Source organism: Bubalus bubalis, chromosome 14 (genome assembly GCF_019923935.1).
Source record: "Bubalus bubalis isolate 160015118507 breed Murrah chromosome 14, NDDB_SH_1, whole genome shotgun sequence".
NCBI classification, from domain to species: domain Eukaryota; kingdom Metazoa; phylum Chordata; class Mammalia; order Artiodactyla; family Bovidae; genus Bubalus; species Bubalus bubalis.
Window position 1 is genome coordinate 26,371,482 of NC_059170.1, and position 19,009 is coordinate 26,390,490.

General features: G+C 48.5%; 1 protein-coding gene across 2 annotated transcripts in view; it reads left to right on the top strand.

The window, feature by feature from the left end:
- ZNF831 (zinc finger protein 831) overlaps positions 1–19,009 on the top strand; it is a 95,767-nt gene that overhangs the window by 11,252 nt on the left and 65,506 nt on the right. The window contains exons 2-3 of one of the 2 annotated variants that reach the window (XM_045162665.1): positions 11,765–15,325; positions 16,425–16,564. In XM_045162665.1, the coding sequence (XP_045018600.1) occupies positions 11,801–15,325; positions 16,425–16,564 (3,665 nt within the window). In that variant the 5' untranslated portion in view covers positions 11,765–11,800. The remainder of the gene's footprint in view (positions 1–11,764; positions 15,326–16,424; positions 16,565–19,009) is intronic. The other variant, XM_045162666.1, reaches the window with a different exon arrangement.

Consider the following 19,009-nt stretch of genomic DNA (forward strand, 5'->3'; position numbering starts at 1 on the left):
TTTCCTTTTCTTCATTATTTCCTTCCTTCTGCTTATTTTGGGTTTCCTTTACTAGGTTATGGGTGTAGGAGCTTGGTTATTGATTTGAGATTCTGTCTTTTCTTGAATAAGCATTTAACACTATAAATGGCCTCTCAGCACAGCCTTAGCTGTGTCCCATAAATTCTGAGATGTTATATTTCCAGCTTCATTCATTCGCTGTGTTTTGGGCTTCCCTTGACACGTCCTTTTTGACTTGTGGGTTATTTAGTAGTTTGTGCTTCAGTTTCCAAGTGTTTGGAGATTTTCCTGTTGTTGTTCAGTTGCAGAGTTGTGTCCGACTCCTTGCAACCCCACGCACTGCAGCACATTAGGTTTCTGGGTCCTTCACTATCAGAGTTTGCTCAAATTCATGTCCACTGAGTTGGTCATGCTATCTAACTATCTCATCCTCTGGCACCCTCTTCTACTTTTACTTTGAACCTTTCCCAACATCAGGGTCTTTTCCAATGAGTTGGCTCTTTGCATTAGGTGGGCAAAGTATGGGAGCTTCAGCTTCAGCATCAGTTCTTCCAATGAATATTCAGGGTTGATTTCCTTTAGGATTGACTGGTTTGATCTCCTTGCAGTCCAAGGGACTCTCAAGAGTCTTCTCCAGCACCACAATTCGAAGGCATCCATTTTTCGGTGCTCAGCCTTCTTTATGGTCTGACTCTCACATCTGTACATAACTACTGGAAAAACCATAGCTTTGACTATAGAGCAATAGCACAGGGTTCTTTTTGAAGGGCACTTAGGCTTCCCTTCAATCAGAGGCCTCTGGCTCTGTGAACTGACTAAGGTCTGAAGAGTGGACGAAGGGGCATGATTCTCTCTGGTGACTCAAGTCAGGTTACTAGTGACCACACAACCACACATAGAGTTTCTTGTTATCCAGACCAAGCCATATCCTAGGGGCTGACCTCCTATTTTACCCCTAGTGGCGCCCTGGTCAGTCAGCTACCATGGAAGATCTCTAGGACCCAAGGAGCTCTGACTCCTGGCCCCTCCCCATGGCCCTGTGCTGGATGTGCCCACTTTCTCATGGACAGTTAAGTGCTCCCGCTTGGCCTCTGCTCTCCTGGGATCCCCAGTGAAATCGGGGAGCCGATCTCAAGGCTGACACCCCCTAGACATACCTGACCTCAAAAGAGAGCAACCACAGAGGTTTTCAGGGATGTGAGTGCAATGCCCTAGAGAGGAGAGGGCCTTTGGGTCTTCTAGAAAATTGTGGTTGGGGAGTGGGTAGGTAGGTCTGAATGTGGCACATGGTACACCCAGGCCAGCCTTCCTAGTTACCTGAGCTGCTGAACTCTTGCCTCCACATCAGACCACAGGAGTTCTGGCATCTCAGTCTCATGAAATCTAGGTCACCACTAGATTTCTAGTGGTGGGTCCAGGTTTCTGTTAACCAACCAAGGAAGCTGCAAAACCACATCCAGCCACTCAATGAATACATTAAGTTGAGAACTTCTAATAAGCACCCCATCAATGAATGTGGCCCAATCACTGATGTTCTTTCTACCCCTTCTGTTATAACACTCTTAGGATCCACTCCCACACATGGATTCCCAGGTTTCTGCTGATATGTGTTATCAAGGATCTACAGCTATTTTGGTATATAAGCTATTTCCTCCTGGGTAAAGCTCAGGGGCATCATGGACTCAATGGACATGAGTCTGAGCAAACTCTGGGAGATAGTGAAGGACAGGGAATCCAGTGTGCTGCAGTCCATGGGGTCACAGAGAGTTGGACAAGTCTTACAACAATAATATACAATAAGATAACAGTAAACAACAATAACATAGCCTGTACCTCTTCCCTGAGTCATGCTGACATGCAGCTCTAGTTACTGACAAAAGGGTGGGGGGCTGTGATGGGCTCTGAGAAGAGAGAACATCCCCATTCGAGGCGTCTGTTAATGTCTCAAGGGAGCATACCATGGGATTTTCAAGCTGAGGAAGACTGGTCTTCTTGGACCTTGGAGGAAAAGCTACTGCTATGGTCAGAGAGGTTCCGAGTGACTTGGAGTCAATGCTGTCAGTTTCTCCAGGTCCGATCAGATGGCCTTATTCTAAGTTTCAGGATCTCATTCTTACCTGATTACTGACCTAATTTTCACCCTAGACACTTGGTGAGACTGTGAATCCAACTGCCATTTAAATGCACAACTTGCACCGTTAAATTTTGTGTTTGATCTTCTGTCATGTCAGCCCTGAAATAAATTCTTTCAGGGCTGTTGTGGAAGTTGTCTGAGTCTCAGATCATGACTTGAGGTGGGAGTTAGTAGACCTGGGTTTATAGTTTTCTAAGTGCTCAATGGCAGTCAGAAAAGTCCATCTCATACCACATTCCTGATTGTCATCATCACTGATGTGTGGCTGGTATTCCCAAGGCACGTGCCCGCATTGACACTTTATCGTGAGCAACCACGGGTAATAGCTTGATTAACTGTGATGGCACTGCTTGTCATGGGTTGCAAGCATCCTGTTTCTCATAGGCAAGGATCTAACATCACACTTAAGTTCAAGGGCATGATCCCATCTTTAGGGATCTGTCCCTCGGGGCCCCTTCCAGTACTGATTCTGTAGTATGTGTATCTAATCAGAAGATAGACATCACATAGTTGGTTACACTGGGGAAGTTTAGGATAAGGATGATTAACTAAAATAAAAGAGTAACTATAAGACATAAGAGGGCTTCCCAGGTGGTGCTAGTGGTGAAGAACCTGCCTTGTCAGTGCAGGAGACATAAGAGAGGCGGGCTTGATCCCTGGGTCAGGAAGATCCCCTGGAGGATGGCATGGCAACCCACTCCAGTATTCTTGCCTGGTGATACCCATGGACAGAAGAGCCTGGAGGGCTACAGTCCACAGGGTTGCAAAGAGTCAGACACAGCTGAAGTGACTTAGCACGCACGTATGCACAAGACTTAAGAACATTGTTTATAGTCCCTAGGATTGCGAGAGATTGTCCACTAAAGGGCAGATTTTGGATGGAGTTCAGACTTCATTGAAGAAGGTGTGACTTAGTCACCCAACAGCAGAGATGTTGGCTAGTTTAGCCCGACTGGAGCTGGTCTGGAATTGCTGAGCACACAATAGGTAACCCTCTGGAGTGTGGGTAGGAAGCAGGCAATGACAAAAGAGATGTGGGTGTGCATTGGGAATATGGACGCTAGTGGGGACAGAGGCAGTCAGAGCTCATGGGCTGTGTGGATGGAAGTCAGGCTTGCAGAGGGACTGGCCAGTGTGTATGGACCCCCAGCCACAGACAGCTGTGCTTTGTCTGCATGGGTGCCCAGTTTCACTGTCAGGAAGGCTGCAGCCACATGCTCTCCAGCCCGAGCTTCTGTGGTTGCAGAGAGATGGCATCTGTGGCCTGTGGTTCAGGCTGGCTCTGTCGGATATCCTCGTATTGATTATGTGGTTGCTGTTAGTATTGCGTTATAGATTCATAACTCATCGTAGTCTATCCGTGTCACTGCTTTACCAGCTGAAGTGAAATGTAGAAACTACCTCCTCTACCTTCTCCCACCTATAATTGTCTTAAATATTTCTTCTAAATACATTAGTGTTTTCTGTTTCAGACATCATTTGGAAAATTTAAATGGAAATATTGAATTTATCTATATATTTTCTCTTTCCAGTGTTCTTTCTCCTTCTTGACGTTCCAAGTGTCCTTGTTTTAGTAGTAGTAATATTATTTTTACAAGAGTGGATCACACCAGTAATTTATGATGACTTCTTATTTTATGCTATTTTATTTGAAAATTTTTTTGCCACACCACATGCCTTGTGGGATCTTTGTTCCCTGACCAGGTATTGAACTTGGCAGTGAGAGTGTGGAGTCCTTACCACTGTATCACCAGGGAACTCCCCCTCCCTTTATTATTTCCTTTCTATGTAGAGAACTTCCTTTAGCCATTCGTGCTGATGATAAATTCTCTGTGTTTTATTTGAAAATGCCTTCATTTCCCCTTCCTTCTAGAAGGGTCTTTTTGCTGGATATAGAATTTGTGGTTGACAGTTCTTTTCTTTAGGCCCTTGAAAAATGTTGTGCTACTTCCTTCTGACCTCAAGTTTCAGACGGGCTGAAATGCCAGACGGGCTGGCATTAGGATTTGTTTTTCCCCATAGGAAAGTTGTCATTTCTCTTTTACAGCTTTGAGGAAATTTTTCTTTGTCTTAAGAGTTCAGCAGTTTGGCTGTGATGTGTTTTGGTGAGGATTTCTTTGGTTTATCCTGTTTGAGATTCACTAGTGTCCTGATTCCATGGGTTTATACGTCTTTTGTCAAACTGAAGTTTTCAGCCATATTTCGATAAGTATTGTTTTTTACCCAGTCCTCTTTCTCGTCTCCTTCCAGAACTCAGATGATATGAATGTTATAGCTTTTGTTAATCTCATAGGTCCCTGAGGCTCTGTTCATTTTTTATTTTTCACCCTATTTTCTCTCTGTTGTTCAGACTGGGAAACCTCTATCGTTCTATCTTCAAGTTCATGGCTTCTTTTTTTCCCTCCCTTCTGTTCTGCTGTTGAGCGCACCCACTGAATTTTAAAATTGGGGGTTATAGTATTTTTCAGTTCTAAAATGTCCATTTGGTTGTTCTTTTACTTTTGATTTCCTTCCTGAGACTGTTTTCATTTGTTTCAATCCTATTTGTAAGTATTCATGGAGACATTTTTTCATGATGGGCCCTCTAAAATCTTTGTCAGATAATTCCAACACCTCTTGCATCTTGGTATTGGCATTTATGAATTATCTTTCATTACTCAGTTTGACATCTCCCTGATACGAAAAGTGATTTTGATTGAAATTTAGTCACTTGGGTACTACATTATGAGAGTCTGTATGGATTAAACCTTCTGTTTTTACTGGCTTCCTTTGATGCTGCTCTGGAGAAGGAAATGGCAACCCACTCCAGTGTTCTTGCCTGGAGAATCCCAGGAATGGGGGAGCCTGGTGGGCTGCCGTCTTTGGGGTCGCACAGAGTCAGACACGACTGAAGCGACTTAGCAGCAGCAGCAGTTTGATGATGCTCAGCAAGGGGAGAAAATGGAGAGAAGTACAGATTGCCCACTTGGTTTCTGTTGACCCCAAGGATGAGCTCCTCATTACTGCTTCATGGGGTGGTCATTCTGGCTCCCCACTCAGTTATCATGGGTGTCTCCCTGGAAAATAGGATGCCATGTTTTGGTTCCTCACATGGCTTCCACTGACCCCATGGGTATGAATGGCCTTATTGCTACTGAGTGGTGGGGAACATGATGGTTCTCTTTTGGGTAATGGTATAGTCCTCCTTTGTTTTCCCCTCCGGTTATTATAAGCATTTATTTGTTGGTTGTTTTTGTTTTAACTGATAGCAGACATGGCATGATGATCTATGCCTCATACTTCTTGGCCAGTGACAATAAATGTCTTTTCACATGTCTTTAAAGACTTAATTGCTTTGATTTTTAATTTAAAAAATTAATAGACAATTTAAAAAGAGTGGTTTAGATTTATAAATGGGCTTCCCTGGTGGCTCAGTGGTAAAGAATCCACCTGAAATACAGGAGCTGTAAGAGATGCAGGTGCGATCCCTGGGTTGGGAAGGAAATGGCAACTCATCCAGTGGGTTCTTGCCTGGAAAATTCCATGGACAGGGGAGCCTGGTGGGCTACAGTCCATGGGATCACAGAGAGTCGAACATGAGCGCACATGCACGCATAATGACATGTATCCAGTGCTACAGTATTATGCCAGACAGTTTTATTGCCCTCAAAATCTTCTGTGCCCCATGTATGCATCCCTTCTTCCCCCCCATCCCCTGGAAACCACAGATCTTCTTACTGTTTTCATAACTTTGCCTTTTCCAGAATGTTATATAGTTGGGATCATACAGTTCAACTATATAGCCTTTTCAGATTGGCTTCTTTTGATTAAAAATATTCATTTATGTGTCTTCATGTTTTTTCATGATTTGATAGCTCCAGTCTTTTGTCACTAAAATTAAATTTTAATTAAAATAATTTCTTTTTAATGTTGAATAACATTCCCCTGTCTGGATGCACCATGATTGACTTATTCACCCACTTACTGAAGGGCATCCTGGTTGCTTCTAAGTTTTAGAATATTATGGCTTATTTAGAATATTTAGAAAATTATGAATTGAATCAATTGTTGCTTTAAACATGTTTGCAGGCTTTCGAATGAAAATAAGCTTTTGCTTAATTGGGTAATGATACAGTGAAAAAAGTGAAAGTGTCAGTCACTCGGTTGCATTCAACTCTGTTACCCGTGGATTGTAGTCCGACAGATTCCTCTGTCCATGGGATTTCCCAGACAAGAACACTGGAGTGTGCAGCCATTCCCTTTTTCAGGGGATCCTTTCAACCCAGGATCCAACCTGGGTCTCCTGCATTGCAGGCAGATTCTTTACCATCATAGCTACCAGGGAAGCCCAGTGATATAGCATCACCTTTCTTTTTACTTTTTAAAAGTTGTAAAATATGCATAACATAAAACTGATTATCTCAACCATTTTAAAGTGCAGTTCTGTGCTGCTGAGTACATTCACATTCTTATGCACATAGTTCACTGTTAAAGTGATGCTAGCCCAGGTGCCCAGGGACTGGGGGAAGCAAGTGGTTCCCCCACACAGCACAGCAGGTGACAGGCATGCAGGATGGACTGACGTTTGGGAAACTTGCAACTAGAATGACCGTCTTGGTACCCACGTTCTTTCTGGAAGTTCCATCTGCTGAAAGTTCCATCTTCATAGTCTTGTCTCTCAGGCCCAGAAGGTGAGTTTTTAAAACCTATTTGCAGCATGCTGACTTTGTCTTTTTGCCCAGGCCCCCTTGTGGGTTGCTCTGAAGAAAGGGGCCTTTGGAAATAGTCACTTTCCTCAGGTTCCTCCCACCTTTCTGTTCATCTCCCCATGGGGCCACACACAAGCTTAGAGGAACATAGCTTCGGTGAGTGGGAAGCCCACACGTGACAGATGGAGGAAGCGAGGAGTCCGAGAAGCTCTCTGCAGGGTGGACCCTCAGGAGGGCGACAGGGCGGGGGCAGCGCTTGGCAGTGGGTCTAGCTGAGCAGGTGGTCCTCCTAGAGCCTTCCTGGGGCACCTGCTTGATGGCGATAGGATGGCTTCCCACCCCCTTGGTTCAGAGTGAGAATCATCAGCGCAGCCCTTTGCGGTTTTCCTGGGAAAAGTGCCATGTCCCCCCTCCCCAACCTCCGGAAGGTGCTGGTGGGCTTGCTACCTCCCTGGCAGCGATCAGCTGCTACTAAAAGGTGTCAATTTTGCTGTGATCACGCAACAGGCTGCAGAGAGCAAAATAATCATCATGGCAGGTGTGTCAGAGATGTAGCGCTCTTTTTCTGGGATTTCTATTTTGAAGCCCCACTCCTCCCACCTCAAGGCAGTCAGTTCTGGACTTCTTTTCTCTCTCCCCTGATGATGGGCTTATTTCAGGAGACAGGTGGTGCTCAGCCCCCAGCTCCGCTCACAAGCCAGCCCCCCCTCGCTGAGTCACCCCTTCTCCTGCATTGCCCTGGGTCTGACCCACTTTCTGGGTCACTCCCGGCCCCCTCTTGGGTACTATGGGAGTCGTCCTGGGCTGTAGCCCTCTGGGCTGTAGGGTTCTGGGCATGGAACCCTGGGGGCTTCTTCCATCCCTCCCACTGGACTCGTCTCTGCAGCTATTGCTATTGTGAGTCTCATCACTTCCCTCTGGCTTTCCTCCTTCCCACTTCCTCCCAACCCAAGGATGGTCCTCATCAGAGTTCCCTTAGGGTTTAGGCTTTGGAATTTACAAGTCTGTCCTCTGTTTCTGCCATAATAACTCCATTGGAAGCCCTGGCCATTCATCCTTCTCTGCATTTACCACTTAGGAACAAACTGCAGGCAGTCTTGCTGGGCATGAGATTTTCTGGGGCCACAGAGCCCACTGGGTGTGTCCCCTTGGCCAGCTGGCCGTGCCAGCCATTGCGCCTTCAGCCCCCAGGGGGTAACATGTTTATATGATCTCTTGTTCCCCAACCTGGTTAGGTGAGCTCTAGGTGCCCTCAGTGAGGACTTGCTTGATGATACACTCTCTCTTTTTTTTAAAATATTTTTTATTGTGGTAAAAGTCACATAATATAAAACATACTATTTTACTATTTTAACATATTTCACTGTATAGTTCAGTGGCACTAAGTGCATTCACATTGTCATGCAACTCTCACCATCATCCAATTTTTCATCACTCCTGAATTTTTCACCTTCCCAAACTGAAACTCTGTCCCCATTAAAGACTAACTACCCCTCCCAACTTGCCTCCTCTCCACCCTTCCCAGCCTGAGACATCTATCAGTGTATAGTCCATGAATTTGACTATTCTAAGTACCCTGAATAAGTGGAATCAAACAGTCTCTGCATCTAATGTATATTGGAATGTATTTTAAGGTTAACTTAATCTATGGATGACACGCTCCTTAAAGCTTCCTTCACCCTGCTTTCCCACTCCCCTGTCAGTGTTACTTGAAATCACCTCCTAAACCGAATCCTTATCATGCATGGCCTTCTTTCTTGGGAACTGCACCTGAGACAGCCTCCCTTGCCGGAGGCTCTGAAGGGAGTTGGCTGCGCTGACTGATGGGGAAGAGACAAGGGGTAGGAGGGAAGGTGGGGAGGGGAGGATTCGCTCATTAATAGTTCAAAATATTATGGCGTATCACTGGAAACTCAGATGAACCAAGCACTTCCTCCCTGCCTGATGCCACCCTCGATGTTTTCATACACGTCATTCATCAGATCCTCCCAGTAGCTGTGCCGGAGTGACCTGGGAGCCAGGTAAGCAGAGACAGGAAGGCGGGTCTGATGGTTCTGGGAAGCACCTGGAAATTTCTCAGCTAGTAGGAAGGACACGGCACCTTCAAGGAAGCCTCATCTTCTCTTCACGGCAGTGCTTAGGAATTTTAGTAGCTCCTACCCATCCCTGGGGATTTCTGTCTTTAAGTCTTTCCTTAAAAAATTACAAGGTCCCAAGTCTGTGAGATCTATAATGCAGACAGGTTTATGAGGAATGGAGAATGGGAGCGACAGTCTTGGGACAAAAAAGAGAAAAAAGCTTAATTACAGCATTTGCCAATTTCTGTGGTATAAATACTTCCACTGAAGCCAATCCCAAGCTATGACTGTGACATGTAGCTATTGAGTTGTGTCCAATTCTTGTGATCCCATGGACTGTAGCCCTCCAGGCTCCTCTCTCCATAGGATTTCCCAGGCAAGAATACAGGAGTGGCTTGCCACTTCCTTCTCCAGAGTATCTTTCCCCTGTGTTGTTGCCACCTTTTGGCTCTTTTGAATTGTGGCTATCAACATTTATGTCTATGTTTTTATTTGAATACCTATTTTTAATTCTTTTGGGTATATACGAAGACGTGGAACTTCTGGGTCAGGTAGTAGTTCTGTGTTTAACTTTTTGAAGAGTTGCCAAGCTGCTTTCCACAGTGGTTGAATCATTTTACATTCTCACTAGGGCTAAAATTTTTCCACATCCTCAGCAACATGTTACTTTCATTATTATTATAACAATGTGCTAGTTGACATGAAGTCATATCTCATTGTGATTTTGATTTACATTTTCTAATGACTAGTGATATTGAACATCTTAACATGTGTTTTTGGCCATTTGTGTAACTTCTGGGAAGTAGATGGGGAAACAGTGGAAACAGTGTCAGACTTTATTTTTCTGGGCTCCAAAATCACTGCAGATGGTGACAGCAGCCATGAAATTAAAAGATGCTTACTCCTTGGAAGGAAAGTTATGACCAACCTAGATAGCATATTCAAAAGCAGAGACATTACTTTGCCAACAAAGGTCCATCTAGTCAAGGCTATGGTTTTTCCAGTGGTCACGTATGGATGTGAGAGTTGGACTGTGAAGAAAGCTGAGTGCCGAAGAATTGATGCTTTTGAACTGTGGTGTTGGAGAAGACTCTTGAGAGTCCCTTGGACTGCAAGGAGATCCAACCAGTCCATCCTAAAGGAGATCAGTCCTGGGTATTCATTGGAAGGACTGATGCTGAAGCTGAAACTCCAATACTTTGGCCACCTCATGTGAAGAGTTGACTCACTGGAAAAGACCCTGATGCTGGGAGGGATCCGGGGCAGGAGGAGAAGGGGACGACAGAGGATGAGATGGCTGGATGGCATCACCGACTCGATGGACATGAGTTTGGGTAAACTCCAGGAGTTGGTGATGGACAGGGTGGCCTGGTGTGCTGCAATTCATGGGGTTGCAAAGAGTCGGACACAACTGAGCAACTGAACTGAACTGATATCTTCTTTGGAGAAATGTCTGTTCAAACCCTTTGCTCATTTTTTATCTGAGTTGTCTGTCTTTTTGTTATTGAATTATAAGAGTTCTTTATATATTCTGGATTTATCCTGCATATGATTTGCAAATATTTTCTCCCATTCTGTGAGTTGTCTTTTCACTTTCTTGATAGTGTCCTTTGATGTACAAAAGCTTTTAATTTTGAAAGAGATCAATTTATCCTTTTATCTTAATTGCTTGTACGTTTTGTGTCATAACTAAGAGCCCATTGTCAAATCCAAGGTCATGAAGATTTATTCTGATGTTTTCTTCTAACACTTTCATAGTTTTAGTTTTTACATTTAAGCTTTAGATCAATTTCAAGTCAATTTTTGTAGGTAGCCTGAGGTAGGGATTCAATTTCATTCTCTTGTATGTGAATATCCAGTTGTAGTAACTTTGCTTTTAACATGCTTTATTGAATTGCAGATTTATATAATTTAACTTTTAATTGTGGGCACATTTGGACTTCCCTGGTGGCTCAGATGGTAAAGAATCTGCCTGCAAGCAGGAGACTTAGGTTTGATCCCTGGGTTGGGAAGATCCCCTGGAGAAGGAAATGGCTACCCACTCCAATATTCTTGCCTGAAGAATTCTATGGACAGAGGAGCCTGGTGGGCTACAATCCATGGGATAACAAAGAGTCAGATATGACTGAGCATGCACACACACACAAATAATGCATAATTTTCTAGTGTAAGCAAGACCAATGCAAGAATTGAGACATAGATACATGCTAAAGAATTATGAATTGTTTATCTGAAATTCAAATTTAGCTGGGAGTTTTGTATTTTCATTTGTTCAGTCTAGTAAGCATCCCTTCAGATCAGTTTTCTTCCCTGTTGTCCTCATCCAACAGCAGAAACTCAGCACTCCAGAGTGGAAGATGCTGATTCTCTGCCCACTCTACAGATCTAAAAACCAAGGCCCAAATGAAGAAAGGGACTTGCCCCAGTGCATGGGGTCACTGTGGACTTTGAGGCCCTTAATGAGCTGCACGACTTTCTTTTGTCACGAAGTCAGCACATTTTCTGAGTGTCTCCTCTGCACAGGGCACTGTGCTGGGTAGGGGGATGTCAGTGACAAGCCCACCACGTACCTGTGTGCAGGGCAAGAATCAAGAGTTCTCTTTGGAAAATTAAATAAAAGACAGGATTCAGACAGACCTGGGTCTGAACCCTGCTCTACCATGTTTCAGCTTCACGACAAGTCACTTCCACTTGCTGAGCTTCAGTTTCCCCCCCTTTTTTTAAAAAGAGCATAAGGGCATTTTTGGGGGGGAATTGTTGTGGCTTCAGTAGAGGTGACGAAATGCTCAGTGGGGGCAGGCAAGTGTGTACTGTACAATGAGAGAAAAGAGGCACCCACAGTAAAGTCCGGTTGTTGCTCACAGGTTTCCCAGCACCCCAGGCCACCCAGATGATGTGGGATGGATGTGCCAGAACTCGCCTGTCCTACCTCGCCTGCCAGGGACCAGCCGGCACCTGCTTCTGGCCCCCCAGGGGCCCCGGGTGGGCAGGCATCGCCTCACTTGACCCTGGGCCCCGTTATCCTGTCTCGGGAGCAGGGCCTGGCCCCCACCGTGTTCCTGAAGGCTCTGCCCATCCCGCTGTACCACACAGTGCCTCCGGGAGGGCTCCAGCCACGTGCTCCCCTCGTGACAGGCAGTCTGGACGGAGGCAGCCTGCCCTTCCTTCTCGGCCCCCTGCTGCAGCCTGAAGGGCTTGGTCCCACCCGAGCAGGGAAGCCGGTGGCCCCGGGGTTCACGGTGAACATAGTGGGTGCTCTGCCCATCCTGTCACCGGGCCTGGGGCCCGCTCTGGGCAGCCCAGGCAAGGTGCGCAACGCTGGCAGGTACCTGTGCCCACACTGCGGCCGGGACTGCCTGAAGCCCAGCGTTCTGGAGAAGCACATTCGGTCCCACACAGGGGAGCGGCCCTTCCCCTGTGCCACCTGCGGCATTGCCTTTAAGACCCAGAGCAACTTATACAAGCACAGACGGACCCAGACACACCTCAACAACTCCAGACTCTCTTCGGAGTCTGACGGTGGAGGGAGCAACCTCCTAGAGGAAGGCGAAAAGGCTGCTGAGCCCACGGGGGCCGACCGGGCGCTATCACAAAGACCCCTTTCTCCCGGCACCCACGCCACTGGGCACTGCCCAGTGCCCACCGTGCATGTGTCCCTGGTTGCCAAGAACCTGGATCGGAAGCTGGATGCTGTTCCCTGTCGGGGGTCCACGTTGGATATCAAGGAGGCCCCTGTAGACTCTGCTCCTGGGCTCCCGCTGGCCAGCCCGCAGTCGAGGTGGAAGCTGCCAGAGCCTCGGTCCCCCACGGCCAATAGGCCGAGCTCAGCGCTTCAGCAACAGCAGGTGGAGAAGCCTGGAGACGCCAAGCCCTCGGAGGGCCGGCTGCGGAAGTGCGAGAGCACCGACTCGGGCTACCTGTCCCGTTCGGACAGCGCGGAGCAGCCGCCGGCCGCCGGCAGCCCCCTGCACAGCCTGTCGGAGCACAGCGCCGAGTCCGAGGGCGAGGGCGGCCCCGGGCCCGGGCGCGCGGAGCGGGTGGCTGGTCTGGAGCTGGAGAAAAGGCGGCTGGAGGAACGCATCGCCAGGCTCATCTCGCACAACCAGGCCGTGGTGGACGACCCCCAGCTGGCCCACGTGCGGCCCCGCAAGACGGTCCTGTCCAAGCAGGGCAGCATTGACCTGCCCATGCCTTATACCTACAAGGACTCCTTCCACTTCGATCTGCGGCCGCCGGGACCCGGGAGGCTGCCGGCCGCCCTGCGTGCCGCGCGCTCCACCTGCATGCCCCCGGACAGGGCACGCCCCCTCTTCTTCCACTCGGTCCCCACGCAGCTCTCCACTGGCACCGATTGTGTGCCAGTCACCAGGAGCAACTCACTGCCCTTCGTCGAGGGCACCGGGACATGGCCGGAGCCGCCGGAACCCCGGGACGCCTGGCCCCGGAGGCAGAAACCTCTGAGCCCCAGGCCCACCCCCGCCCGCCCAGCTGATGCCCCCGGCGGGCACCCTCGGGCTCTGGTCAGACAGGCGGCGGTGGAGGACCTGCCGTGCCCCCTGACCTCAGATGCCCTGGCCCCCGCGGAGGACCCAGAGGGAAAGAGACCAGCTGCTGAAGAGGGGTCTGCCAGCAAGGGCCAGGCAGCTGCTAAGAAACGCGGCCAGAGGAAGCTGAAGATGTTCTCACAGGAGAAGTGGCAAGTGTATGGGAAGGACACGTTCAAGAGCATCTACCAGAGAGCGAAAGCCAGTCACCGTGGAGGCAGAAAGGCTACCGAGGTGACAGTGGGCGGTGGGGCAGCGCTGGAACGTCCTCTCCAGCAAGAGGCCGTGGGTGGTGGGGACACTGTTGTGGGGGCCAAGCCAGGGCCGTGGGCAAGTCCACCAGTCCTGGCAGGCCTCTTGGTGACTGAGCCCCATAAGCAGAGGGAGACAGTGGCCGGAACAGGAGGCCCTGACCAGCTGGGCTCTAACAGGGCCGTCTCACCTCCCACCCTCAGCAGTGGAGAAGCCCTCTGTTTGGACAGCAAGAGCCCTCTGCTTCCTCCACATGAGGGCCCGGAGCTGGAGTGTCAGCAGCTCCCAGCACCTGGTCCCCCCAAAGGGGGTGACCTAGAGGCTCCCAGGCCAGACTCCAAGCTGGAAGGCGGCACCTGCGGTGGTGAGGGCACCAGGGAAACCTGTCAGCAGGCCCATGTGGTCCCAAGAGGGCCTGGCGGGAGCTCAGGAGAGCCCAAGGCCCTGGAGGACAAGCTCCCCTCAGAGAGGAAGAAGCTGAAGGTGGAGGAGCTAAGCTGCCAGGAGCTCCTGGGAGCAGGAGGAGAGACTCCTGGTGGCCCCATGCAGACTGCCTCACCACCACCTCAGAACCAGGACACTGACCCTGGGGAAAAGCCAGGGGGGCTGCCTGGAAGTGGCAACTCCACAGAGAGGGTCATATCTGGGGCCCTGAGGTGGGAGGGTCCTCAAGACACGGAGCCTCCACCACGTCCCCCTGGGTGTCCCTCCCAGCTGGCCTCCCACCCTCCGGCTCCTCACACCCTCACTGACTCGGTGGACATGGTCTTTCCTCCCCAATACCTCCTCAGGTTTCCCCAGAGAGATACCCGCCCCCTGTCGCCTGTCCCCCAGAAGCTGGACCAAGACCAGGACTCTGTCTGCAAGAGAGGGGGGCCTGAGGTACAGACATCCTTTGCCGAGTCAGGGCAGGGGGCCCTCCTGCCTCCCTGTCCTGTCTCAGGCCAGGCCCCAGCTGGAGAAGACAGCTGCTGGAAACATCCCAGCTGGTCCAGGTCATGTGACCAGAGGAAGGGACTACAGAGAGAGGAGAGGGGCGGCTTGAATGCTGGTATACCAACAGCCAGGGCCCTCAAGGGGTCAGCCTCCTTCTTGCCTGCCCCAATGTGTGAATCCTGGAGGAGTGGGACCCATGACACCCAAGAAATCTCCAGGAGCAACACTGTGTCGAGGGCCGGGCCCTCTGGGGGTGTCCTCAATTCCTGGGAACCCACTGGAGAGCTGGGGGCACCTTCTGAGAGTGCCACTCAAGCCCCTCCTTCAGGGTCTCTAGCGGAGCTTAGTCCCTGCTGCTCCCACCAGGCTGGCTCCTCTCTCTCGGCCAGCATGGCCCTCCACTGGCCTGAGTTGGCCTTGCGCACCAATGCAGAGCCTGCCAGGAGCCGCGGGGTCCAGGGCTCTTTTCCATCGCTGAGGGCCGAGCCCCGGCTCACGTGGTGTTGCCTGAGCCGCAGCCTCCCCCTGCCAATGGAGCAGAAGGAGAAGGATGCTTCTGTGTACCTGGGCTTACATTTGCCTGGAGGTGGCCTCCAGGGTGAGGGTCCGGACGCCTGGCTGGTGAGCAAAACAGTGTCTGGAGCATGGACCAGGATACGCCCTGGAGATGGAGGGCAGATGCAGATGTCGAAGGTAATACCAGCTTTGCCCCAGGGCCCTGGGAGCCGAGGGAGGAAGTTTGGCAGGCAGGACTTGTGATAATGGAGAGAAAGTGTGAGGCCGTCTGGTATAGCCTCTGCTGTCCTGTAGAATGTCTTCTCAGCCCACTTCCAAGGGAGTGGATAGAGGCCCCAAGAGTAAAATAAAATGAAAGAAAATCATGAAAAAAAGAAGTTTCAAAGGAAAGAATAACTGTACCTACCACTCTGGGTGAGATCTTTTTCATAACGGGACGTAAACCTTGACTAGGAACTTCCTGGTAGCAGAGGCAAAAAGTAAAAATGAAATGCTCCTCAGGGGAGCTCCCTAGGTAGTCAACAATTATAAATCAGAAACCCTTAACTGAGAGACAGACACCAGGAAAAAACTCTTCAAAAGAGAGCGTTATCATTCCAGGGATTCCAGAAAAATAGTTGCTATAATCAGATTCGACTGATTCCTGAGTTTCCTGGGAGCAGTGGCAGAAAGGTTAAGGAGCTGAGTGCTCTAGAGGGTTGATTAATCCTTGGTGATTAAAAAGGCTTAGAGTCCCACCATTAGAGGGACCCCATGCACCTGGATTGTATCATCGAGGATCCTGTCCCACCCTGGCATGTCTTGGGCCAGCGTGACTGAAGAGGGTCCTGTAGCCTCTGTTCTAATTTAATTGTGTGGAACAGCAGGGCCTGGGTCCCTGTAAGCAGAGCTTACAGGCTGCTCTCCCTGGTAGTACTGTCTTCATCCCAAGAGTGGTGGGTTAGGAAAGATTGTGTTGGGCCTGAGAGAGGAGGAATCTAAAATCCAAGTTAGCCTCCTTCCTCCAAAAGGCAATCAGTTACTGGGCGTGGATTTTGCTGAAGGAGGGCAAGGAGACAGCCACAGTATCACCAAAGGTCAGGGCTTTCCTCTGTGGATCCAGCCCAGGCAGTTTCCAGAAGATTCTGCCCAGGAATGCACAGACCAGTTAGCAAGGCAGTATTTTGATGCCTGATTTCTCCAGACAGGCATCCTGTCTGCAGTGGGAGACCCCTCTGTGTTGCTCCCACCACAAGGGCTGTGAGCAATATGACGCCAGTATCACTGGTATTTTCAGCTCTCTGACCCAACAGCCCGAGGGATGCTGTCCCGGGACCGGGTGTCTGAGCCAGAGTGGAAGAAACGACGGTCTCGTAGAAGAGCGAAGATGCCTCGTGGGAGCAGCAGGTGGAAACATCTGAGCACCCACTCTAAAAGGTAGGGCATGTGGCCTCCTCTGTCACTTCTCCATGTGACACTGTAACTGCAAACTGCAATTTCAATAAACCTGCAAAGAAAACTTCACCAGGGATTCAAAAGGCATCTCTGTGCCCAGAGAGAAAGGGAGAGCGAGCGAGAAAGAGAAATGGAGAGAGTCCTGTTTAGGAACTGGGGTCTAGAGTTTCATGGTTGTAAGACTCAAATGTTTCCCCATCAATCTACTGGCTCTGTGTTTTTCTATGGTGCCCTTTTTAAGGCCAGGCATCCAGCAAATATTTGAAACAACTGAGTGGAAAACACATCCATCCAGTGTAAGTCCTGAAGAGAGAGCGTGTTAATTATTTACAGGTTTTATTGCTTTTTTAATTATGCAAGTGATGTGTGTCCTTTGCAGAAAAATTAGAAAATGCACATGAACAAGGAGAAGATAATAAAATATCTTAGTGATCTCACCATTCAGAGACAATCACATTTAGGTGTGTGCCCTTCTAGACTTTTCTCTGTGATCTGAGTGCATACATAAACTCCCAACTGCAAATGAGGCAGGGAGTAGGGGCAGGTGGATTTTAATACTCTTCTTTTAGCATGACATTCTGATTGTCTTGCCCCTTTGCTCAAAACCCTTCACATTGCCCACTGTGTGCAAGTTACAAAGCAAAGTCTTTAATCAGCACCACGACTTAGCTGCTAAACAGCAACGCTGCCCTGCACCCACGGCAAAGTTTTTCTGTCCCGTTTTCCCACGGTTGTTCCCTTCCCCGTCAGTGTGACTTGTGGTCCCAGCCCTCATCCATTCTCCATTTGACACTCTGAACCCAGATCCCTGAGGCTGTCTTGTACCTCCACACCACACCTCGCCCCCCCCACCCCCAACAATGTCTCCTTCCAGGAATGCTTGGCCTTCTCCTCCTCTTGTAGGTGTTTGATCCAGACCTAGGTGCTCATCAGGAGGCCACGCAAATTCCTAATGCTTGCCTACAACTACTCAGAGTCTCCATGGCTGGAGATGACAAACCCTCTTTTGAGTCCCCTGCCCTTGTTTTACATGTCTGCCAGGACCACGTTTCCAGAGCTGGCATCACTGAGGGTTTACTGTGTGCCAGGCTCCCCATTTTTCTCACGAGGACACTGTGACCCCCAGAGGGATTGGGCAGCCTCTGCAGGGACCCAGATCTGAACCAGCAAGCCTTCTTCCAGTGCTTGTGTGTGGAATGGCAGCTTGCCCTGGTGTTCACAGCCCATAACAGACAGGAAAGTTGCATAGGGTTTTCTGAAGATTTTTTTGTGATGCTGTGTCAAGTTCAGTGGGTCCGAGTGCTATCCAAGAGTCTGTATTTTTTTTTTTAATTTTTTATTTATTTATTTTTGCTAATTCTATTTTAAAAAATTTAATTTTTTCTTTGTTTTTAATTGAAGGATAATTACAATGCTAATTCTATTTTAAAAATTTTTTAAATTATGAAAATGTAAACACATTTACAGGAGACTTGGAAAATGCAGAACAAAGTTACATATAGTTTCATGATATATTATTTTTTAAGTAGATAAAATTTTTAGTTGGATTTTCAATACCAAACTCTCAAAAATGAATAGAGTGAATATACAGAGAAGTAGAAAGATAGAGTAGACCTGAAAAGCACTATGAACCAATTCAACATAATTGAGATCTATACAATTTTCATATAACAGTAGGATACAAATTCTATTCAAGTTCCTATAGACTGTAAAGTAGGGGACACTGGATCATATCCAGGGACATAAGACCAGGTACAAAAATTTCATGGTCTAAAAGTATTGAAATCATATAGAGTCTGTTCTCATCACTGTTAAATTATGTTAGTGATCAATATCAAAACATATTTTGGGATAGGCTACCCACTCCAGTATTCTGGCCTGGAGAAATCTATAGACTGTATAGTCCATGGGGTCGCAAAGAGTCGGACATGACTAAGTGATTTTACTTCACTTTCACATATTTTCAAGTGCAATATGACATTTATTGAGAGAGATCTTTGGAGAGTCTGTACTTCTAACATGTTCCTCAGTGATGCTGAGGATGCTGGTCCAGAGAGTGGGCTTGGAGAGCAATGCTACATCACCTTGACCACAGCCCAGGAGCACTGGTGTGTAGCTTTGCTCCCACATATCAAGCTACACACTACACGACATCTAAGTGACAATGACAAGCCTGAAATCTCCAGACCTCAGTCAGGGTCCCAGGAGATGTGAGGAGGGCCACAAGGCTGGGGGTGCCTCGTTTATAGCCTTCTGGTCCCAACACTTGAACTAGACTGGTTGAACACACGTTCATCACAATCACATCCACAAAGTCTCTCTAGCCATGGAAGGTAATAAACATATGCACAGGTTCTGGGGATTAGGATAGGGCCATCTCTGCAGGGGTGAGTGGGTATTAATCTGCCTACCACACTCTCTGTCTCC